The sequence below is a fragment of the Gorilla gorilla genome, chromosome 18, assembly GCF_029281585.2.
Source record: "Gorilla gorilla gorilla isolate KB3781 chromosome 18, NHGRI_mGorGor1-v2.1_pri, whole genome shotgun sequence".
In the NCBI taxonomy this organism is placed as follows: domain Eukaryota; kingdom Metazoa; phylum Chordata; class Mammalia; order Primates; family Hominidae; genus Gorilla; species Gorilla gorilla.
The window spans coordinates 120,161,872-120,185,886 of NC_073242.2; the positions used below are offsets into that span (position 1 = coordinate 120,161,872).

The 24,015-nt window shown below is 61.5% G+C and overlaps 1 protein-coding gene across 6 annotated transcripts; it reads left to right on the forward strand.

Moving 5' to 3' along the window:
* The first annotated feature begins 1,468 nt into the window (after positions 1 to 1,468).
* CPNE7 (copine 7) lies at positions 1,469 to 22,221 on the forward strand. Of its 6 annotated transcripts, XM_055364550.2 has the most exons (17): positions 1,469 to 1,792; positions 3,305 to 3,487; positions 4,607 to 4,746; positions 8,243 to 8,327; positions 8,497 to 8,571; positions 8,829 to 8,903; positions 9,909 to 9,992; positions 10,546 to 10,635; positions 10,769 to 10,867; positions 11,773 to 11,859; positions 12,146 to 12,205; positions 13,640 to 13,773; positions 14,971 to 15,025; positions 16,022 to 16,073; positions 16,142 to 16,275; positions 20,414 to 20,650; positions 21,463 to 22,221. In XM_055364550.2, exons 1-17 carry the CDS (start codon positions 1,619 to 1,621, stop codon positions 21,598 to 21,600), a joined length of 1,902 nt encoding a protein of 633 aa, XP_055220525.2. In that variant the 5' UTR covers positions 1,469 to 1,618; the 3' UTR covers positions 21,601 to 22,221. The 6 variants fall into 6 exon arrangements, 5 of the variants coding, with proteins under 5 accessions (XP_055220525.2, XP_055220523.1, XP_055220522.1 ...); XR_008672391.2 differs by lacking the exons at positions 4,607 to 4,746; positions 8,243 to 8,327; positions 21,463 to 22,221 and adding an exon at positions 19,093 to 19,182 and having other exon boundaries at positions 1,471 to 1,792; positions 20,414 to 20,553; XM_055364547.2 differs by lacking the exons at positions 4,607 to 4,746; positions 8,243 to 8,327 and having other exon boundaries at positions 1,471 to 1,792.
* The last annotated feature ends 1,794 nt before the right edge of the window (positions 22,222 to 24,015 follow it).

Consider the following 24,015-nt stretch of genomic DNA (forward strand, 5'->3'; position numbering starts at 1 on the left):
CAAACCTCAGGGCGGTGGTGAGGAGCTTTCGGGTGAGGTCAAGGCAGGAAGCGGAGCTTGGTCTGGGGACAACTGTCCCAGGGCTGCTGGAACCGAGAGGGAGGCATGGCCTGCAGGAGCTGCCTGGGCGCCCGCACCCTTTGCCTGAATTTCTCATCCTTTTCCCATGGAAGTGGTTGGGGACCGAGGATGTGGCCTCCCGGCAGCCTGGAAGGCTGGGCTGAGGAGGACACAGGGCCGGGAAGGCCCAGACTGGTCTCTAGAGAGCGGGACTGGCCTCTGCCCACCGCGGGCTGCAGGGAGGAGGCCCAGAGGCCGGGGAGACAGCAGATGGGGCCCTGCAGGCCTCGCTGCGCCCTGACCTGTTCCTCGCCTCTTTAGCCAACCTCCCAGGAAGGCAGGAGCCGGTCTCCATGGCCTCTCCCGGCCCTGCCAGCCCCGTGGGGCCTCCCCGCCCTGCAGTCGCGCCCGGTGCAATCCCGCCGTCCGACCGCGAGGGGACGCCGCTGGCCGCGTTCCTCCTCCCAGGCCGAGGCTGCCGGGTGCCGCCTCCCGCCGGCGGGGCGCTGAGCCTCCTCGCCCTGTCGGCGGCGGTCCCCTCTGACCCCAGGGTCTTCTTCTAGAGTCCTGATTGCTGAGGCTGAGCCGGAGCGCCCGGTCTTCTCGCCTCTTCACCTTCACCTCTTCAGTCTTAATGTCTCCCTTACCCTCGCCCCCCACCCACCCCCGTGGCTTTTGGCGAGGTCCGTGCCCTATTTTTAGGCAGAAATTGGCAAAAAGAGTGGGCTGGGAGGTGGTTTCTGTCCCCGCCAACGCCTCCTCTTCCGTTGCTCCCTCCCCCGGGTCCGGTGATGGGGAAGGTGGGGGAGTGAAGTTCAGGGCGGAGCGGGCCCACCCCCCACGGAACCCAGGCCTGCCCCGCCCCGCCCCGGCCTCGGGGGACTGGTGTGGACCGTGCCCCGCGGACCCCTCCGAGTCAGACCCCGATTCAGCCCTCGGCCCCCCGGGACGGTCCTTCCAGCCCCAGACGAGCGCGGCGCCTGCACAAAATAGGCGCCCACTAAATGCTTGTTGATGGAGGTGGCGAGTACCCGAAACCAGCGGAGCCTGGAGATGGGATCCTAGAGATCCGGGAAGGGTGCGGGGATCTGGTGCCAAGTTGGGGTCCCCCTTTTGCCTCCCCTAGTGTCTGCCTGGGTCCGAACCCGGGCTCAGGCCCCGCGCAGCTCGGAGCCTCCAGCCCGGAGCCGGTCCCTGGGCCGGGGATGCGCACAGCCGGGGAGGGCGCGCCCGACCTGACCCCAAAGCTATCAGTTGGGGGGGGTCCCCGGGGAATTAGAAGCTGTCTCCTCCCGGGCATCTCCGAGGGGCACCCCTGCCTCTGCCCCCTGCCCCCATTTCCCGCCGCGCCCCTCCCCGGCCCCGCCCCCCGGCCGCGCCCCACCCCCTGCAGTCCCCGCGCGGCGGCCGCCCGAGCCACGTGCGCCCGCGCCCGGCAGGCGTTCAGGGAAGCGCGGCCACGCCTGGGCCGGCCACCATTTCCCGGGCGCCGCGGCGGCGCCGACTCGCGGGCAGCGGCCCCTCTGTGCGCCCAGCCGGGCCCCCGAACGCCGGGAGCATGAGCGCGGGCTCGGAGCGCGGGGCGGCGGCAACCCCCGGGGGTTTGCCCGCGCCCTGCGCCTCGAAGGTGGAGCTGCGGCTCAGCTGCCGGCACCTGCTGGACCGCGACCCGCTCACCAAGTCCGACCCCAGCGTGGTGTTGCTGCAGCAGGCGCAGGGCCAGTGGGTGCAGGTAGGGCCGGGGCGTGGGAGGCCGAGAGGCCACCGGGCCGGGGCGGGCGCCGAGCTGGGGATGCGGAGACCAGAGCGGGCGCGCTGAAGCCAGTGGGGCGCAAGGCGGGGCCCCCCGGAGCTGGGGCTCAGCTCGGGGTCAGGGTTGGGGGTTACCAGGTCTGGGGGTGGGGTGTCCAGAGCTGTGGGGAGAGGCTGGGCTGGAGGAGGTGGCGGCGAGCGGGGTTCGGAGGAGAGAGGGGGGTGCCCCGCAGTGAGGGGTGCGGCCCAGGGTTCGGGGAGGGGGCCCCGGGCCAGAGTGAAGCGCCCAGGCATGAGGCGCGGGCAGGGGGCTCGACCAAGAGGCGCAGAGGAGATTGAGGGGTGAGGGGCGCCGGCCGACGGGGGGCGGGAGGCTGGGCTGGGGTCGGTTCCTCACCAAGGGGCGGGAGCAGACCCGCGAGGGAGCGCGCGCTGCGGTGCGGACCTCCAGGCGTCCGGGGCTCCCGCTCCAACGTGGGTCTCAAGCGAACCTGCTGTGATCGCGGTTGGGGTCGGAAGGGGCACGGGGCTGGCGCCAGACGGGCGATTCCTCGGTCACCATCTCGCGTGAAACGCGTGGCTTCACCTCGAAAGGGCGAGAAACGCATGGCGCGAAGCCGCAGCGGGCGGAGGAGCCGGAACTCGAACCCCAGTCCGCGCGGGGCGCCAGCGCTTTTCCCCGGCGCAGGGGTCTCTCCAGGCTCCAGCGCGCGGGCCCGGGCGGAGTGGGCAGGCTGACCCCGGCGGCTGCTCGGGCGGTGGAAGGGACGCGTTGGGGGGTCCTGGGGCGCGCTGTCACCCGGTGGCGTCTCCGGTCATCCACCTTGAGGGTGAAGGGCCTGCCCCGCCCCCACCGCCTGTCCCCAGGGTTCCGGCTGCCCCCGGAGGCCCCGTGCCCGCCCCTCACAGCCTGAGCCCACCCTCCCCGCCGAGGCCCCGTGCCCGCACCCTCAGAGCGTGAGCTGTACGGGTGGCCCATGTTTGCCCTTGGTTTGAGGTGCAGGATTTTTCAGGATTCTGAAATGAGTAGCCTACTGGCCCAGCTGAGTCTTGTCCTTACGGACCAGGGAACTGCATGGGATGGGAGAGGCTGGTGAGCCCATGGTACCCCAGCCAGGAGGGAGGGCCCCCCTGTACCCTACGCCCCCTCCCCACTCAGCTGGTGCTGGGGAGCGGCGTGCACTTTAGGGCTGCCCAGCCCAGGGTGTGAATCTGATCTCGCCCCCGACTCAGTGTGTCATTCTCGTCCTCTGTGAGCCTCAGTTTCTCCATCTGTGATCTGAGGGTGGAGCAGACAGTGGTGGCCAGGGGTGACCCCCAGGGTGGCCCTCGGGATTGTGGTCCCACGGACAGAGAGCAGGCAGGAGGTCTTCCCAGGGTGTGAGTCCTCCTGAGGTGCGTGGGCGTGGGTGAGCGGCAGAGGGGAGATGGAAGGCTGGAGCCTGGGGTGGAAGCCTCTGGAGTAGGGTCGGCTCACAGGGTGCACTTGCAGGTGGGCAGAACCGAGGTGGTCCGGAGCAGCCTGCATCCCGTGTTCTCCAAGGTCTTCACCGTGGACTACTACTTCGAGGAGGTGCAGAGGCTGCGCTTTGAGGTGTACGACACGCATGGGCCCAGCGGCTTCAGCTGTCAGGAGGACGACTTCCTGGGGGGCATGGAGTGCACCCTGGGGCAGGTGGGTGCCCCGTCCCCTCGGAGGGAGGAGGACGGTTGGCGTGGGGGCCACAGCCGATTCAAGGCTGATGTACCAGCACCGCAGGGACCCTGCTGGGGTGGCCAACCTGGCTCTGCCCCCTCCTCAGCTCCTCCTGAACAGTCGTTATTAGATTAAAATATACATGTAATTTTGAACTGGGTAATACATTCGTATGTTTTAAAGCCTGAAGGTATAAAAGGCTGTGGAGCGCCTCCACCCTGCCCCATCCAGCTGCTGCCAGGTCCCTGGACATTGTCCAGAGAGAGATTTTCACAGGAGCAAGCCAGCCTATCACTTTTCCTCTTTTTTCTTTTTTCTTTTTCTTTTCTTTTTTTTTTTTTGAGATGTAGTCTTGCTCTGTCGCTCAGGCTGGAGTGCAGTGGCGTGATATCGGCTCACTGCAACCTCCACCTCCTGGGTTCAAGCGATTCTCATGCCTCAGCCTCCTGACTAGCTGGGATTACAGGCACCCGCCACCACACCTGGCTAATTTTTGTATTTTCAGTAGAGACGGGGTTTCACCATGTTGGTCAGGCTGCTCTTGAAATCCTGACCTTGTGATCCGCCTTGTCCTCCCAAAGTGCTGGGATTACAGGCGTGAGCCACGGTGCGCAGCCCACTTTTCCTGTTTTTTCAAAAATACACAAATTACTTTCCCTGTTCTGCATCTTGTGTTTTCACTTCCATGACATGCAGCAGCCCCTCCATATCAGCACCTAAAAGTCTCCTGGTGGCCGGCCGTGGTGGCTCACACCTGTGATCCCAACACTGTGGGAGGCTGAGGCAGGCAGATCACTTGAGGTCAGGAGTTCGAGACCAGCCTGGCCAACATGCTGAAACCTCATCTCTACAAAAAATACAATAATTAGCTGGGCGTGGTGGCAAACGCTTGTAATCCCAGCTACTCTGGAGGCTGAGGCAGGAGAATCGGTTGAACCCGGGAGGCAGAGGTTGCAGTGAGTGGAGATCTCACCACTGCACTCCAGCCTGAGTGACAGATTGAGACTCTGTCTCAAAAAAAAAAAAGCCTCCTTGTGAGCGGCAGGTCCTACGGTGGCCACTGCCTTGGTGATGCTCTCTGGGTTACGGCCTCCACAGCCAGCCCGAAAGTGGCTTCTGCAAGTCGTGATGAGAGTGTCTGTTGATGTGCTGGGCCCTGCTGGACACTGCACTAAACACTTCCTGTGCTGCACGGAATCCTCACACCTTGCCAAGACGGGTCCTTCTTTTTTATTGAGGTAAAATTTACAGGCCGGGCACGGTGGCTCACGCCTGTAATCGCAGCACTTTGGAAGTCCAAGGTGGGGGGATCACGAGGTCAGGAGTTCGAGACCAGCCTGGCCAACATGATGAAACCCCGTCTCTACTAAAAATAGAAAAGAAATTAGCCGGGCATGGTGGTGCGCGCCTGTAGTCCCAGCTACTGGGGAGGCTGAGGCAGGAGAATCGCTTGAACCTGGGAGGCAGAGGTTGCAGCGAGCCGAGATCGCACCACTGCACGCCAGCCCAGGTGACAGTGAGTCTTTGTCTCAAAAAAAAAAAAAAAATTTTACGATAAAATGCATAAATCTTAAGGGTTGAGATTGACAAGTTTAGGTGACTGTACACACCTGACCATCACCCGTCACACAGAACACCCCGTCACACGGAACATCTCACCTGTCACACAGAACATCCCTTCACCCCTCACACGGAACATCCCGTCACCTGCTGACACGGAACATCCGATCACCCATCACACGGAACATCCCATCACCCATCACACGGAACATCCCATTACCCGCTGACACAGAACATCTCACCCGTCACACGGAACATCCCGTCAGCCGTCACATCTCACCCGTCACATGGAACATCCCGTCACCCACTCACACAAAACATCTGATCACCCATCACACGGAACATCCTGTTACCCATCACACAGATCATCCTGTCACCTGCCCACACAGAACATCTCACCTGTCACACAGAACATCCCATCACCCATCACACAGAACATCCCGTCACCCGCTGACACAGAACATCTCACCCATCATACGGAACATCCCGTCACCTGCTGACACGGAACACCTCACCCATCACACGGAACATCCCATCACCCGCTGACACAGAACATCTCACCCGTCACACGGAACATCCCATCACCCATCACACGGAACATCCCGTCACCCACTGACACAGAACATCTCACCCATCACACTGTCACCCGTCACACGGAACATCCCATCACCCATCACACGGAACATCCCGTCACCCGCTGACACGGAACATCCGATCATCCATCACACGGAACATCCGATCACCCACTCACACGGAACATCCCGTCACCCGCTGACACGGAACATCCGATCACCCATCACAGGGAACATCCCGTCACCCGCTGACACGGAACATCCGATCACCCATCACACGGAACATCCCGTCACCTACTGACACGGAACATCCGATCACCCATCACATGGAACATCCCGTCACCCACTGACACGGAACATCCGATCACCCATCACACAGAACATCCTGTCACCCGTCACACAGAACATCCCATCACCCATCATGCAGAAGGAACATCTCATCACCCGTCACACGGAACATCCCATCACCCATCATGCGGAAGGAACATCTCATCACCCGTCACACGGAACATCCCGTCACCCATCACACGGAACATCCCGTCACCCGCAGCTCCCCCTGCCCCTTTGCCGCCAGCTCCCCGCCTGGTTCGTCTGTTCTGGAATTCCACGTCCATGAATCACAGTGCGTGTTCTTCCTGCTGTGGAATTCTTTTACCCAACATAATGTCTGCGTGACTCATCCCACTGCAGCCTCGGTCGGAGCTGGCCCGCCATCGATCCTGTTGTCCTCCCCATTTTTTAGATAAGGAAACCGAGAGTTAGGGAGGGCACAGATGGAAGAGGATGGCACGGACACAGAAATATGGACATGCTTTTTTTGGTTTTTTGAGTTGGGTTCTCACTCTGCCGCCCAGGCTGGAGTGCAGTGGGACAGTCACGGCTCACTGCAGCCTCAACGGCATGTGCTCAAGCAATCCTCTCACCTCAGCCTCCTGAGTAGCTGGGACTACAGGTGTACGCCACCAGACCTGGCTACGTTTTGCATTTTTTGAAGAGACAGGGGTCTCACCATGTTGCCCCAACTGGTCTTGAACTCCCAGGCTCACCGGTCCACCCACCCTGGGCTCCCAAAATGTTGGGATTATAGGCATGAGCCACTGTGTCTGGCCTGGACACCTTTCTATGTACACACAGGTGCACACGTATGTCATAATCCGTGCAGGACATCCTATGCCTGTTCACATAAGCACATGCACAGGGCCCGTGTGGACACCTGTGTGCAGATATGAATGTGTGTGTGAGCACGTGTGCTGTGGATATGTGCAAACTTCCAGCAATGAGGAGGCCCCTCGTGGGTTCCTGCTCTGTGGCCACCCAGCTGACCTGCAGGGCACCGTGGTCAAAGGAGAAGCTACTGGCATCCAGTCCCTGTGCTGTGGCTTTGAGCCTGACCTGACCTCTGACCCCTGACTTCTGCCTCAACTGTTTCCTCATGTGATTCAAGTAAACAGTAACTCAGCCCAGAGGCAGGCATCCAGGAAGTGCTTATTAAACGCTGTTGGCACAAATCAGCGATCTCGTATTTCCTGGTAGGGGAATCTGTTGTGTTAGCCTGAGCCCATTTCTCTCCTAAGGACCTGCTCTCCTGCCAGAAAGGGGAGGCCACTCCTTTCCTGCGCTCTCCCTGGAAGCAAACCAGGCCGGCAGGCGAGTCCCAGGTGTGAGGCAGAGGCCCTGGCTCAGGAGCCCCAGAAGGAAACCTTTGAATCAGGGAATCTTGGGGGGCCTGGCCCGAGGCTCCCCCTCCCAGCACCCAGGACCCCTTCTTTGCACCCCTAAGAGAGCCTTCCCACCCCTTAGCCTGACTTGACTTCCCCAGCCCTGACCTGGGATCTATTTTCTCTTCTGTGTGGAAAGTGCCGCACGCTCAGAAGCTGCTGGCCAGGCCGGCCCTGGTTGGGGGTGGAGGGACTGCCCCTCTCTGCTTTGTATTCAACCTACCTCATTGTGACCTCCCAGCATCTGCCAGGCAGTAGCAGGTGTGAGGGCAGGTGGGAAGCTCACACCTGCTACCTGGTGGGCCATTCGATGGTTGCTGAGAACACTCACGTGTGAGGAGATGACGGCCACCCCGCTTGGCCGGGGTCATCACCATCTCCTTTAGGACACGGAGCCTGGGAGGGCCGTGTGCCCCCGTCCTGCTCCCCACTGAGGAGATGACCTGGCTGCAGGGGCCTGGGCCTGTCGTCCGCCACCCACCCCAGTTGGGCTCATAGCCAATGGGGCGGAAGTCCAGCAGGGCCTGGTGAGGAGGAGGCGGCCCCGGCTGCATGAGGAGGTCCCCGGGGTCTAAGCCCCAGTCCACTTCGAACAATCAACTCTGCTCCGAAGAGGAGTGGGCGGTGAGGTCCCGGGCCGGCACCTCGCTCACACCCTTTCTGCCACCTGTGGCTACATGGGGGCATGCTGGGCGTGAGGGTCCGGGGCCGTTTGACCTGCCTCGCCTCTGCTTCTGCGGGTTCTCACCTGGGCCTGAAGAGGGTCGGGGCAGACCTGCTTACCTGTGGAGGGGCGTCCGCCACACCTGTGCAGGTGCAGGCCGGCTGGGCTGTGAGCTGCTTCCTGGCTTCCACCTGAGCCTGTTTCCTCACCTGGTAAATAGGTGTGATGACCTCTGCCTCCCCTGGGCGACTGCTGGCCCCGTGAGGTGGTGGACGTGCAGGGGTAGCCACACGCAGGGATGGCAGGTGCTTGAGAGCAGCCACAGAGGGGGCGCCGGGCCCTGGGCAGTGAAGCTCATGGTGGGGGATGGGGAGACAGGACAGGCCTGAGAGTCCGGGTGAGGGCAAGGTGGGGTCTCCAGGGTCAGGAGCCGTCCCCGCCTGCCCCACCCTGCCTGACGCCTCTGACTTACAGATTGTGGCCCAGAAGAAGGTGACCCGCCCGCTGCTGCTCAAGTTTGGCAGGAACGCCGGCAAGTCCACCATCACGGTGAGGCCCGCGTGCACCCGCCGCAGCCTGCAGGCCCTGCTGCTGTGGCTCCGAGGGGAGTTCCGGGTGGAAGATGGGCAGCAGCGTGCCGTCCAGGGAGGGTCTGCAGGAGCCGGCAGCTACACAGCCCCGGGGGTACACAGACACCTCCTCTCAGGCCCCGCTGGGTGGGGTCAGCCAGCCTGGGGCCTCGGGTCCCCCACGGTGGGGTCAGGCCCCACCTGGCCAAGCCTGGAGCCCGGGTGTCCCCCTGCCAGGTGATCGCCGAGGACATCTCGGGGAACAACGGCTACGTGGAGCTCTCCTTCCGGGCCAGGAAGCTGGACGACAAGGTGAGTGCAGGTGCCGGGCACGCCTGGCTCAGGCTGAGGTCTGGGAACCGGTTCGAAAATCCGGTCCCTGCCCAGCGCTGACCTCGCGTGGCTATGTCCCATGTGAGACGTGTGTGGAGTGTGCGTGGGGCTGGGCGTGCTGCCGTCACGGTCGCCATCCTCACTGTCACCGCCATTAGCTCTCCTGCCCCTCCTGGCAGCTGGGCTGGGGCTGGGGCAGCTCCCTCCTGTGGGGACCACCCATGACCCTGCTCAGGGATGGGGAAATAGGCCCAGCACCCCCGAGGCCACTGTCATGACAGGAGGAACTGGAACAGTGCGCGGTTCTGCGGGCTCGTCACGTGGGTGGGCAGAACAGGGTCCAACCCCGCCATGTAGGGCATCTCCCTGGAGGGGCTGAGTCGCAGGGTGTGTAGGGCGACTCCGTGGAGGGGCTGAGTCGCAGGGTGTGTAGGGCGAGTCCGTGGAGGGCTGAATCTCAGGGTGTGTAGGACGACTCCGTGGAGGGCTGAGTCGCAGGGTGTGTAGGGCGAGTCCGTGGAGGGCTGAGTCGCAGGGTGTGTAGGGCGACTCCGTGGAGGGCTGAGTCTCAGGGTGTGTAGGGCGTCTCCCTGGAGGGCTGAGTCGCAGGGTGTGTAGGGTGACTCCGTGGAGGGCTGAGTCGCAGGGTGTGTAGGGCGAGTCCGTGGAGGGCTGAGTCGCAGGGTGTGTAGGGCGTCTCCGTGGAGGGCTGAGTCGCAGGGTGTGTAGGGCGAGTCCGTGGAGGGCTGAGTCACAGGGTGTGTAGGGTGACTCCGTGGAGGGCTGAGTCTCCCGCCCTGGTCAGATCCCTGGGGGCGGGAGGGAGGGAGGAGATGCTGTCGGTGGGGACTGGCTGCCTCGTTTTGTGCCTGAGGAATTAGCGGCTGGTGGCATGAAGTGAGCCCTGGGAAACGACAAAGCCAGCTCCCATCCAAAGCCCGATCTCACAGTGCCTGGCCCAGCAGCCCTTGTGCCTCTCCCCAGGACCTCTTCAGCAAGTCCGACCCCTTCCTGGAGCTCTACCGGGTCAATGACGACCAGGGCTTGCAGCTGGTGTACAGGACAGAGGTGAGCGGCCGGGGATGGGAATGCAGGGAGGGGAAGGGGCTGTCCCCAGCCCTCCCGCATCTCTGGCCACACGGGAGGAGCTCCCAGCCTCCAACAGGGAGCTGCGGGCGCAGGGCCCTGGTGGCCGTGGCTGTGGCCAGAATCCAGCAGGCTTGTGTAGTCGTGGCTGTGATTATTTTTAGACCTACCTTCCACTTCCTGCAGGTGAAATGGGATTTCAGCGACGGCAGGGAGAGAGTGCTTTCTTTTGAGAGAAATTAACTTGAGTGAAAATGAATCTATTTAAGGAAGAGAGCAGCACAGGTGGCTCAGAGGTGGCAGAAGTTACGAAGGTGGAGGCACCGGGCTCGGAAATGTGGCTCCCGGGTCCTCACACGGCTTCATGCAGGGAGGGGGTGCCAGCCCCAGCTCAGGGCCCCGGCGCTGTCTGGGGTGATGCAGGGGCAGGGCCAGCTGTGCCCGCCTCACAGCTGCTCTTCCACCCAGGTCTCTATCCCCCACAAGGATCCCAGGGCCCTGGGCCTCCCCTGAGCCAGCCCCTCCTGGCCCACAGGTGGTGAAGAACAACCTGAACCCAGTGTGGGAGGCCTTCAAAGTCTCTCTGAGTTCCCTCTGCAGCTGCGAGGAGACAAGGCCTCTAAAGGTGGGGGACGGGACGGACCAAGGGGGCAGTGAGGGGGTGGCCTGGATGTGGGCTGGGATGGAGACACCTGGGCTCGGGTGGGAGGGTCCTGGGGCCCCCAGACAGCAGTGCTGAGGAGGACTGGGCTCCCCAGTGCCTGGTCTGGGATTACGACTCCCGAGGAAAGCACGACTTCATCGGAGAATTCTCCACCACCTTCGAGGAGATGCAGAAGGCCTTTGAGGAGGGGCAGGTGAGCAGGACGGGGTGGGGGGGTCCTCCAGGGAGGGGTAGGTGGGGGGGAGGGGCCTCTGGGGAGGGGCAGGTGAGCAGGACTGGGGGGGGTGCCTCCAGGAAGTGTCAGGTGAGGGGGTGGGGGGTGGGGTAGGGGCCTCCATGGAGGGGCACGTGGGTGGGCACCTCTGGGGAGGAGCAGGTTGGGGGGGCCTTTGGGGAGGTTCAGGTGAGGGGGGGCCTCCAGGGAGGGGCAGTTAGCAGGGGGAGGGGGCCTTCAGGGAGGGGCAGGTGAGGGGGGCCTCTGGGGGAGGGGCAGGTGAGCCGGGGGCACACCTGGGCTACGCCTGTGTTGGCCCTGCCACAGAGGCTGTGAAACCCTGTCCCACTGTCCTGACGGGGTTGTGGGGAGTGGTGACAATGACTTGTTATAACCAGAGAAGGCTGGGGATGGTGGACCCTCGTGCTGGCTCCCGAGGGGTCATAGCAGGGGTGGCCCCCATCAGGTTCAGCTGGACATTTCAGGCACCATCTGGGGCTGGGCACAGGGGTGGTGGGAGGTGGGGCCAAGGGGTGCCCTCCCCTGTGTCTGCCCAGCCCACAGCAGCCGGGTGAGGGTGCAGTGGGGAGGCCACCCTGGGCCCCGCTTCCTCCCCCATCCCTGGGCTTCAGTGTCCTTGGGCTTAATGACAGGGCCATGCCGGGTGGGGGATCCAACTCCCATCCCTCTTCATTCCTGTATGACCCACTCTGCCCCTTCTTGCTGCCCTGCAGCAGTGCCCTCCCCTCCCCTCCCCTCCCCTCCCCTCCCCACCCCACCACAGGGCCCTCTGCCGTCGCTATTGGGGATGGTCTTGGGTGGGGTCTCCCTGGCAGGTGTTCAGAGCCACCACTCTGGGGGGCCTCTGCTTGTTCCTGCCCCAGGCCCAGTGGGACTGTGTGAACCCCAAATACAAGCAGAAGAGACGCAGTTATAAGAACTCAGGAGTGGTCGTCCTGGCTGACCTCAAGGTGAGAGGCGGCTGTGCCCGAAGCCTCCCCACCCACAGGAGGGGCTTCCGCTGCCCCCCTCTGATTGTTGGATGGACCCTCAACCAGAGGCCTGGTGGGCCCCAGCATGTCTGGGGAGGGGCTGAGAGACGGGGAAGGGCGAGGTTGGGGAGAGAGGATGGGGGAGAGGAGAGGAGGGTGTCACCCCAGAGGGACTGGGCTGCCTGCGGGAGGGAGGCCTGGATCCCAGCTGGCACTGGCCTCAGTGTCCCTGGCGGGGGTGGACGCTGACTCCGCCGGCCGGAAGTTCCACAGGGTGTACTCCTTCCTGGACTATATCATGGGCGGCTGCCAGATCCACTTCACTGTGAGTTCATGGCCCCGCCCCATGCCGCCCCCTCAATCCATGGCCCCGCCCCGCTCCGCCCCGCCCCCTCAGTCCGTGGCCCCGCCCCCTCAATCCGTGGCCCGCCCCCCTCAGTCCGTGGCCCCGCCCCCCTCAGTCCGTGGCCCCGCCCTACCCGCCCCCTCCTCCACACCGGGCCCCGCCCACCCGGAGGAGGAACCAGGCCAGATACCTGGAGTACCCCCCCTCCCGCTCCCGCTCCCGCTCCCGCTCCCGCTCCCGCTCCCGAGGGGTCCCAGCCTGGCGGGTGAAAGGGCACTGGCGGTTCCCTGTGAGCCGATGTCTCCATGCGCGGCTCCTGGGGGTCCTCCCTTTTGTGCAGGCGAGAAAACGGGCTTGGGGTTCAGGAAGCAGCCCCAAGCCCGCCTTGGGAGGTGACATCACCAGGGCTTACCTTCCACAAACACATTTAACAACAGACAAAATGTGAACGAGGAGAAGCTGGATTGAGCGTTTCAGTGAACCAGCCGCAGTCTCTACGTGTCATCCAAGGAGCCCGGCACAGACCCCGTGTCACCCCCATGTCACCCGCAGACCCCGCGTCACCCACAGATATGCACACCCCGTGTCACCCCCACAGCACCCGCGTGTCACCCACAGATACACGACCCCCCGTGTCACCCGCGTGTCACCCACAGAAACACGGCCCCCCGTGTCACCCACAGATACACGGCCCCCCGTGTCACCCGCGTGTCACCCACAGAAACACGGCCCCCGTGTCACCCACAGGTCACCCACAGAAACACGGCCCCCCGTGTCACCCGCATGTCACCCACAGATACACGGCCCCCCGTGTCACCCGCGTGTCACCCACAGATACACGGCCCCCCGTGTCACCTACATATCACCCACAGACACATGGCTTCCCGTGTCACTCACGTGTCACCCACATGTCACCCACAGATACACGGCCCCCCGTGTCACCCACATGTCACCCACAGATACACGGCCCCCGTGTCACCCGCGTGTTATTTGCAGATGCGCTGGTTGGTGTTTTGTTGAACGAGCCCCAGAATGGCTTTGGGAGAAGCCAGCAAGTGGGAAATGTGGAGGGACCCAGACCAGGCTTGGTCCACTTAGGCCCTGCCGGGGATGGTGGTAGAGGGGTTGGGTGGCCACAGAGAAGGATGGGTGGGGCCCCCACAAGGCCAGGGTGATCCTGGTGGGGTGTCCTCCCGGAGATCCAGGGAGCCTAGGGGCTGGCAGGTTTTGAGGAGACCCCTCCTGGCCCTGTGAAGCAGGTGGGTCAGCCCCAACAGCAGCCCCCCAGCCCTACCCACCCACGCGACCCCTGACCCTGAGTCCTGGCCACTCTGGGCGCGGTTTCTCTACCTGTCAGGAGCGGGTTCAGGGAGCCCCGGCCCAGCACAGCTCCTGGCTCCCGGCCCGCTGCAGGTGGCCATTGACTTCACCGCCTCCAATGGAGACCCGCGGAACAGCTGCTCCCTGCACTACATCAACCCCTACCAGCCGAACGAGTACCTGAAGGCACTGGTGTCCGTGGGCGAGATCTGCCAGGACTATGACAGGTGCACCCACCCACCTTCCCCTCACCCCCTGGGCTCCAGGTCAGCTATGACAGGTGCGCCTGGCCAGCTTCCCCTCACCCCCTGGGCTCCAGGTCAGCTATGACAGGTGCGCCTGGCCGTCTTCCCCCTCACCCCCCAGTCTCCAGGTCGGCTATGACAGGTGCGCCTGGCCGGCTTCCCCCTCACCCCCCTGGGCTCCAGGTCACCTATGACAGGTGCACCCGGCCGGCTTCCCCTCACCCCCCTGGGCTCCAGGTCAGGCCTCGGGGCACCATGAGGTGGGCACTGTGAGTTTGTCATACTGTGAGGGGCTGGGCGTGGCAGCTCATGCCTGTAATCCCAGCACTTTGGGAGGCCGAGGTGGGTGGATCACCTGAGGTCAGGAGTTTGAGACCAGCCTGGCCAACATGGGTGAAACCCCATCTCTACTGAAAATACAAAAATTAGCTGGGCGTGGTGGCAGATGCCTGTAATCCCAGCTACTCAGGAGGCTGAGGCAGGAGAATCGCTGGAACCCGGGAGGCGGAGGTTACAGTGAGTCAAGATCACGCCTTTGTACTCAAGCCTGGGTGACAGAGCAAGACTCCGTCTCAAAAAAAAGAGACTCTGTGAGGAAGGGCTGGGTAGCCGTACTGGAGGCTGCCGCATAGACTCTGCACATGGTCCTGGGGGGCCGTCTGTGTCCCGCTTTGCCAGAATAGCAAACCAAAGTCACAGAGGATTGGGGCTCACCCGCGTATGCTCTACCAGGGAGGGCCCGGCACAAAACCCTGTGCTCTGAGCTTCTTAGCACAACACAGACCCCTGGCCTGGGGCTTGGGAGAGGATGCCCTGAGCTCCCTACCCTGCAGACCCCTCTGTCTGGGTTGGTGAGGGCCACAGTGGGTTCCTTGGCCCTACAGGACCCCTCCCTCGGTCTGAGAGCACCCGGGGAGGCGTCTGCAGGGGGACAGCATGTACACAAACGTGGAGTTGGGAGGCAGGCTCGCGGGCGGCAGGACCGTGCCCCCCTGCACACAGGCCTGTGCCTCTGCTGCCCCGAGCCTCGGTTCCCCGCCTCTGGCAGGTGCTTACTGCCGTGGTCCCAGGCCTGGGCCCCCCCAGTCTTTTGGGCGCCAGTCATGTCTCCCCAGAAGTGGCCCCTGTTGCAGCCACAAGAGATCAGGGCCTCCTGGTGACCTCCTGCCTCTCTTCCAGCGACAAGAGGTTTTCCGCTTTGGGGTTTGGAGCCCGGATCCCTCCCAAGTATGAGGTAGGAGAGCCCAGAACCTGAGACCTCAGAGCTGTGCCCTTCCCGTGCCCTCCCAGGCAGAGGACGGCCTGGCCCAGGGAGCCCTGGCTGCCTGCTGGGAACCGGAGACTGTAGGATGGGATTGGGGTACAAAGCGGGAACCCCAGCCTTCTAGCCAGAGAGACTGGCCTTTGGCCTCCTAGGACTTGTTAGCTTGAGGGGTGTCTGGAGGCCAGCTCCGTGTTCCTTCAGGAGACAGGGAAGGACGTTAGTGTGGAATCCTCTATTGCACATAACAATTCAACTAGCTTCGGCCAGGCTTGGTGGCTCACGCCTGTAATCCCAGCACTTTGGGAGGCCGAGGCGGGCCGATTACCTGAGGTCAGGAGTTCCAGACCAGCCTGGCCATCATGGTGAAACCCCATCTCTACCAAAAATACAAAGATTAGCTGGGAGTGGTGGCACATGCTTGTAATCCCAGCTACTCGGGAGGCTGAAGCAAGAGAATTGCTTGAGCCCGGGAGGCAGAGGTTGCACTGAGCTGAGATCGCACCACTGCACACCAGCCTGGCCTATAGAGCAGACTCTGTTTTAAAAAAAAAAAAGAAAAGAAAAAAGAAAACAACAAAAAACTTCAACTGGCTTCAGCAGAAAAAATGGTGTGTGGGGATTTATTGGCTAATGTAAGCCTCAGGCACTCCTGGGTCCAGGGAGGTCTGCCTCCCCCTCTGTCTCATGACTCTGCAGAACATGGCCACCCATGGGTTTGGCTTCCCCTAGAAACTCCAAGCCTACCTCTCTCAGTAGGTGGGGGACATGGGGAGCAGCTGACTGGGGGACATGGGGGCCGGGGACGGGGGGAGCAGCTGACCGAGGGACATGGGGGCCGGGGACGGGGGGAGCAGCTGACTGGGGGACATGGGGGCTGGGGACGGGGGGAGCAGCTGACTGGGGGACATGGGGCCAGTGGGGTGTGTTGCAACGAGCAGCTAACTGAGCCCTCTTGTTCCCACCCAGGTGTCCCATGACTTTGCCATCAATTTCAACCCTGAGAACGATGAGTGTGAAGGTAGGAGCTCGAGGCAGGCCTGGGGAGGGGAGTGCAGGGGGGCCGGGCTCATCCCCTGCCCCCCACAGGCATCCAGGGCGTGGTGGAGGCCTACCAGAACTGCCTGCCCAGGGTCCAGCTCTACGGCCCCACCAACGTGGCGCCCATCATCTCCAAGGTGGCACGCGTGGCGGCGGCCGAGGAGAGCACCGGGGAAGCCTCTGTAGGTGCCCGGGGGGTGTGGTGCATGCTTGGTGTGGGGTCGGCTGTGTGTGCACCAGCGCGTGGACGTCAGGGAGGCACCTGGCAGAGGGAACAGCCAGCGCAGAGGCCCCCAGGCAGGACAGAGCTCAGGAGGGCGGGGGCCCAGCTGGTTAACTACGTCTCCCTCAAAGGTGCAGGTGTCTCGGGCACGGGGCTGTCCATCACCTCACACGGTCACGGCCACGGCTGCAGCGAGGCTGCCCCTCTCCTCTTCCTCTGGGCACCACAAGGCCGCGCACATGTCTACTGTTTGGCTGTGTGTGTGTCGTCATTTTGTTTACATGTGTCTTTACTTTGCACAAATGATACGGTGCCGAGAATTGCACTGGGTTCTACTCTGCCACCGTGTGGCCATGTATGTGTCTCTGGGGCCACAGCCAGCCTGCTGCTTTCTTTTCTTTTTTTTTTTTTTTTGTGAGACAGAGTCTCACTCTGTCACCCAGGCTGGAGTGCAGTGATGTGATCCCAGCTCACTGCAACCTCTGCTTCCCGGGGTTCAAGCGATTCTCCTGCCTCAGCCTCCCAAGGAGCTGGGATTACAGGTGCCCGCCACCACTTCTGGCTAATTTTTGTATTTTTAGTAGAGACGGGGTTTCACCCTGTTGGCCAAGCTGGTCTCAAACTCCTGACCTCATGATCCACCCGCCTCGGCCTCCCAAAGTGCTGGGATTACAGGCGTGAGCCACCGTGCCCGGCATTCTTTTTTGTTTTTTTTTTTTTTTTGAGACGGAGTCTCGCTCTGTCGCCCAGGCTGGAGTGCAGTGGCGCAATCTCGGCTCACTGCAACCTCCACCTCCCAGGTTCACGCCATTCTCCTGCCTCAGCCTCCTAAGTAGCTGGGACTACAGGCGCCCACCATTACGCCCGGCTAATTTTTTTTTTTTTGTATTTTTAGTAGAGACGGGGTTTCACCGTGTTAGCGAGGATGGTCTCGATCTCCTGACCTCGTGATCCACCCGCCTTGGCCTCCCAAAGTGCTGGGATTACAGGCGTGAGCCGCCGCGCCCAGCCCAAAATAATTTTAAACTCACCAAAAAGTTACAAGAGCTCTGAGGTCCTGCAACCCGTGAGGCCAACAGCTGCTCACACGTTGCACTCCTGCTTCACGTCTGTGTAGTTGTTGTATTTGTATGTTTTCTTTTTCAATTTTTTTTTTTTTTTTTTTTTGAGATGGAGTCCTGCTCTGTCACCCAGGCTGTAGTGGTGCAATCTCGGCGCACTGCAAGCTCCACCCTCCGAGTTCAAGCAATTCTCCTGCCTCAGCCTCCCGAGTAGCTGGGATTACAGGCTCCCGCCACCACGCCCGGCTAATTTTTTGTATTTTTAGTAGAGACGGGGTTTCACCGTCTTGGCCAGGCTGGTCTTAAACTCCTGACCTTGTGATCCACCCGCCTTGGCCTCCCAAAGTGCTGGGATTACAGGAGTGAGCCACCGTGCCCAGCCCAAATTTTTTTATTGTGATAAAATATGCACAGTTTAAAATTTACCATTGTAACCATTTTTTTCTTTTCTTTTCTTTTTTTTTTTTTTTTTTTGAGATGGAGTTTTACTCTTGTCACCCAGGCTGGAGTGCAGTGGCGGGATCTCGGCTCACTGCAAGCTCTGCCTCCCGGGTTCACGCCATTCTCCTGCCTCAGCCTCCTGAGTAGCTGGGACTACAGGCGCCCGCCACCACGCCCGGCTAATTTTTATATTTTTGTAGAGATGGGGTTTCACTGTCTTGGCCAGGCTGGTCTCAAACTCCTGACCTCAAGTGATCTGCCTGCCTCAGCCTCCCAAAGTGCTGGGATGGGATTACAGGCATGAGCCACCGCACCTGGCCTGTAACCATTTTAATGTATCCAGTTCAGAGGCACGAGGTACATTCATGATGATCAAACATCACCCGTCTACTTACATCTTCATGCCAAATGGGAACCCTATATCTGTTTGCATCTATTTTTAATTTATACAGATAGTATTGTGATAAAGACTTTGATGCTTTTTAAAAAACTTGGCACTGCACACACACATTTGTGAACTGTCCGAGAGCACGTTGCAACATCACGGTCTTTACCTCTTAATATTTTTTTTTTTGAGATGGAGTCTCTCTCTGTTGCCCAGGCTGGAGTGCAGTGGCACGATCTCAGCTCACAGCAACCTCCGCCTCCCGGGTTCACGCCATTCTCCTGCCTCAGCCTCCCGAGCAGCTGGGACTACAGGCGCCCTCCACCACGCCTGGCTAATTTTTTGTGTTTTTAGTAGAGACGGGGTTTCACCGTGTTAGCCAGGATGGTCTCGATCTCCTGACCTCAGCTGATCCGCCCGCCTCGGCCTCCCAAAGTGCTGGGATTACAGGCGTGAGCCACCGCGCCCGGCCTACCTCTTACTATTTCAGTGTATATTTCCTAAGATCAAAGATATTCTCTTGTATAACCATAGCACAAATACAGATTTCAGGAAATTGAATTTAGATACAATCCTCTTATCTAATACATAGACTATATTCCAATTTCATTCATTGGCACAATCATAACTTTCAAAGCAGTATTGTTCCTGGCCCGGGACCCAGTCCGGAGTCGAGGATTGCGTTCAGCTGTTATGTTCCTGGGTGGCTTGGAAGCGGGTCTCAGACAGTTTCATCTGTAAATGTCAGTATCAGCCTGTAATAAAGATAAGCCTCTTTTTAAGCAGCCACCACACCTGATCACACCTAACCACCACTCCTGGCATTGCACATCCGTCTGGTGTTTGTGTTTCCTGTTGTCTTACCCGTGACATGGTTTTCTGTGGTTAGAATTGGGTTGAAACGAGGACTCAAACATGATCGGCTGAGCCCTCGGTCCCTCTCCTGGACACGAAGCTCCTGCCCTAGTGGGGCCCCACGGTGGGTTTTGGTGCCTGGTGCTCGCACAATTGGCAGAGGGGGGTGGGGGCCTCATCTGGGGTTGGGAGGGGGTGGGGGGCTTTCTGAGGCTGGGCTGTTTATCTGGAGGCCGAGAGCCAGGCTGGGCACAGCCGTGGGTGCTTGTAGGCCTGGACCGGAGACTGCCTTGCAAAAAGGTAATTCTTCCCACAGGTGTGGGGCTCAGAGAGGGGGAGATGGGGAGGGCACAAAAGGAGAGCCTCTTGGAGAAGGCGACTCTGAGTGGGGTCTTGGGGCCCCTGTTCATTTCCGGGACACGTCTGCCCTCAGTGGGACGGGCTCAGTCAAGGCCAGCCCAGGGGAGGCTGCTGTGGGCTCCCGCTCTGCCCGGTGCAGGGCTGGCCCAGCCCCCTGGGGCTGCTGCTCAGGCGAGCCCTGCTTCTCTTTATGTTTCCCGTTGTCCACAGTTTGGGCAAGATTATTGAGTGGGTTTTTTTTTAAACAATGGAAGTTGATTTTATTTGAAGTTCCATTCTGCCTTTTTTTTTTTTTTGAGACAGTCTCACTCTATCGCCAGGCTGAAGTGCAATGGCGCTATCTGGGCTCACTGCACCCTCTGCCTCCCAAGTTTGAGCGATTCTCCTGCCTCAGCCTCCTGAATAGCTGGGATTACAGGCGCCCACCACCACGCCCAGCTAGTTTTTGTATTTTTAGTAGAGATGGGGTTTCACCATTTTGGCCAGGCTGGTCTCGAACTCCTGACCTCAGGTGATCCGCCCGCCTCGGCCTCCCAAAGTGCTGAGATTACAGGCGTGAACCACCGCGTCTGGCCAACACTCAGTCTTGTTGCAGCACAGCGGGCACCCTGGAGAGACTGGAGCAGGGTGTGTGGGCTGCAGGTCTGGCTGCTGGGATCGCAGATTTCTCCTCTGGCCTCAGACCTCCCATCCAGGCACTGTGAGCTCATCAGTAAAATGTGGACTTCGTAGCACCCCCTCCAGAGCCCTCCGTGAGACTCATGGAGATTTCCTGAGCTGGGCACAGGAGGCCCAGAACAGAGTGCCCACCATGGAGGGGGCTCCTGACCCACTGTTGTTCGTGATGTTTGTGATGTAGGCATCACGCTCTGAAGGCGGTTCTAGGAAGCTCTGACGCACGGAGGCACTCTGGGCTGTCTGGGGGCCCGTGGGTTGCAGGGTGCGTGTGGGTCGTGGCAGGTGTGGTGTTGCTGATGCCTTCCCTGTGCCCCCAGCAATACTACATCCTGCTGATCCTGACGGACGGCGTGGTGACCGACATGGCCGACACACGGGAGGCCATTGTGCGTGCCTCACGCCTGCCCATGTCCATCATCATCGTGGGCGTGGGCAACGCCGACTTCACCGACATGCAGGTCCTGGACGGCGACGACGGCGTCCTGCGCTCCCCACGGGGTGAGCCCGCGCTCCGGGACATCGTACAGTTCGTGCCCTTCCGGGAGCTCAAGAACGTGAGTGGCCTGGAGGGGCTCCGTCAAGGCCGGCTTGGGGGTCCCTGTTCATGCCACTGCCCGAGACCCTCCCAGGCCAGGCTCATGCCAGTGGATATGGCTGGTCCCATCTTGTGTCTGGGGGATCCTGGGCTGCTCCTGCCAGTCAGGAGCAGTATCTGAAGCCGGGACTTTGAGCACCCGGAACACCCCCCACCATTCTGAAACTTGTCGAATCTACACAAAAGCAGAGAACAGCACGAGGGGCTCCTGGGATCCGCCACGCGGCTTCCCCCGTTGCTGCCAACCTCTGCAACCCGGCGAGACACGCACAGCACACACGTGAGGTTCTACCAGTGGAGACACACATGTCACACATGAGGCCCTACAGCAAGACGTGCATGCCACATAGACGTGAAGTTCTACACAGCAAGACACCACAGACATGCATGAAGACACGGACACACGTGACATTCTACGCAGTGAAACATGCATATCACAGACACATGAAGCTCTGCAGTGAAACACATCACACAGACACGCTCAGGCTTTGCCGGGGAAGTGTGGGTGGGGTCTGGGCCATGGAGGTGGCCTCGCCTCCCGTGTCAGCACTTTTCGTCTCCGTGCTTGGGGGGGGCTGGAAAGACCCACGTGCAGCCTCATGTGGCCGACATCCTCAGCAAGTCTTGCCCGGCACCCAGGTGAGCCTCTGGTGGGGGTGGGTAGTCACCACCCGGCTCTGGAGGATGAGGCCTGGGCCATAACCCGGTTGCAGGAACAGATGATCTCCATCTCGAAGGTCCCAGAGGTAACTGCGTTGTCCCACCCTCCAGGCATCCCCTGCGGCGCTGGCCAAGTGTGTGCTGGCCGAGGTCCCGAAGCAGGTGGTGGAGTACTACAGCCACAGAGGCCTGCCCCCGAGAGGCCTGGGCGTCCCTGCCGGAGAGGCCAGCCCAGGCTACACACCGTGAAGACGTGGAGGGCGTCGGGGGTGGGGGGGCAGTGAGGAGTGGGTCCGTACAGCCTCTGCCTCCAACATGCTTGGGGTCCCTTAAGCTCCCTCCGACCTCCCAGAAGCCGCCAGTCCCCACCAGGCTCCACTCCCAGTCCTCCTGGGATCCTGCTGGCTTGGGCCCGGCTCTGGGGCCCCCAAGGCCAAAGGGTGACAAAATACAGGCCCCCATGCGTGGCCCTGCCTGAGCCAGGTGGGTGGAGGGAGGGAGATCACGAGGGACTTGCAGGGAGCTGGGAGTTCATCCAGGGGAGACCCTGCCCCGATGAGAAGGGGCAGGGACTGGGGGCTCTGCTTTGCGTCTAATCTTTGTGGGGGAGGGGCCAGCAAGGCAGCCCCCCAGCGCCCGAGAAAGCCCGGGGGACCCAGACACCTGTCCCCACAGTCAAAGCCTGGGGACCCAGACATCCTGTCCCCACAGTCAGCCTCCTGTCCCTGCTGGTGCCCCCACACCCACCTACCCTATGCTTTTTGCCGTCGGGCCTCTGCACCTGGGTCCATGGGGTCTGCGGGGTCTGCCTGGCCTGTGGGTTCTGCCGGTGGGGCTTCAGGAGTAATAAAGTGTCACCCTACCCTTGTAGTTCTCTTGTGCCTTCAGTCCCTTCCCCAAACCCCAGAGGGCTGGGCCTGGCCTCCAAAGTGCCCACATCTGAGGCAGGGGCTCTCCCAGACCCAGCACACCAGGATCCTCCCTGGACTGAATGGGATGCGGGATGCACAGGCTGCCAGGGGCAGAGAGCGGGGATCCGCACCATGGCTGCCTCCACCCCCGAAGGAGCTCCACTCGGCTTCCTGGGACTCCCAGGCCTGAAACCCACTGAGTGAGGACTGGACGTGATGCAGGGGTGCCAGGAGCCTCCCACATGGCCTGCACCGCAGGGACCTGGGCTGGAGGGTGAAGCCTCCGTGTGATGTTTATGGAGCCGGGGCATCTCCCCCCTGCTGGGACCTCCTCGCCCTGAATTTGAGATTTCCCCTGAATGATCTTGTCTGAGAAAAACAAATTGTCCTAACCCTGAATCCAGGCCCACCCACCCCTCCATGTATCCACCCATCCCCCCACCCACCCATCCGCCCACCCGTCCCCCCACCCACCCATCCGTCCATCCATCCCCCCACCCACCCATCTGTCCACCCATCCGTCCACCCACCCATCCGTCCATCCATCCCCCCACCCACCCATCCGTCCACCCATCCCCCCACCCACCCATCTGTCCACCCATCCGTCCACCCATCCCCCCACCCACCCATCTGTCCACCCATCCGTCCACCCATCCCCCCACCCACCCATCTGTCCACCCATCCCCCCACCCATCCGTCCACCCATCCCCCCACCCACCCATCCGTCCACCCATCCACCCATCCGTCCACCCATCCCCCCACACACCCATCCGCCCACCCACCCATCCGTCCACCCATCCCCCCATCCACCCATCCGTCCACCCATCCGTCCACGCATCCCCTCGTCCACCCATCCCCCCACCCACCCATCCCCCCACCCACCCGTCCGTCCATCCATCCCCCCATCCACCCATCTGTCCACCCATCCGTCCATCCATCCACTCTGGGGCCTATTTTTAGCTCTTGCTTCATCCTCTGTTAAGCAGGGATAATGGGTATCGCCATGGTAACCTGGCCAGTCTGTGAATTTCAGAAGGATCAATGTTGGTCTCTTTGGGGATGGACAGGCCCAGAGATCACCCCTCCCTCCACATCTGAGGCTTCAGGCCCTGAGCCGGTCGGGGGGTCTCAGGGGCTGGGCAGAGGGTGACTATCAGGGCCCTGTGCAGGTCAGGGGGTCTCAGGCTGGACAGAGGGTGCGTGTCAGGGCCGTGTGCAGGTCAGGGGGTCTCGGGCTGGACAGAGGGTGAGTATCCGGGCCCTGTGCGGATCGGAGGTCTCAGGGGCTGGGCAGAGGGTGAGTGTTGGTGCCCTGTGCCACCTGCCTGTGGTTTTTGGGCCAGAAAGTGTCAGACGGTTTCTGGGCTGACTCAAAGTCGAGGGGTGTTGGTCCATTGAGATCTTAGCAGGAAGCAGGTGTGCCGAGGAGTCTACCTCAGAACAGGGTTGGGGCGGCCACAGTGGGGCGCCAGGGAGCTGACCTCAGACAGACAGGGATGGGCAGGTCACTCGGTGAGCTGGCGCCCTGGAGGGAGTGTGTCGCTTCCCAGAACTGCTGCCTTACAGGGATGTGGCCACTCCCCGACCCCTATGGAGCAAGCAGGGAGTGGCTGTGAGCACCCCAGCCCCTCCTCCCACCCTCTCTTCTCCTGCCGTCCTCCCATGACAGAAGGCAGCAGCCGTGGGGTCAGGCCAGTGGGCAGGCTGGGCCACCCTGGTCTCTGTGCTGCTGGGTGTCTGGGGTGTGTTTGAG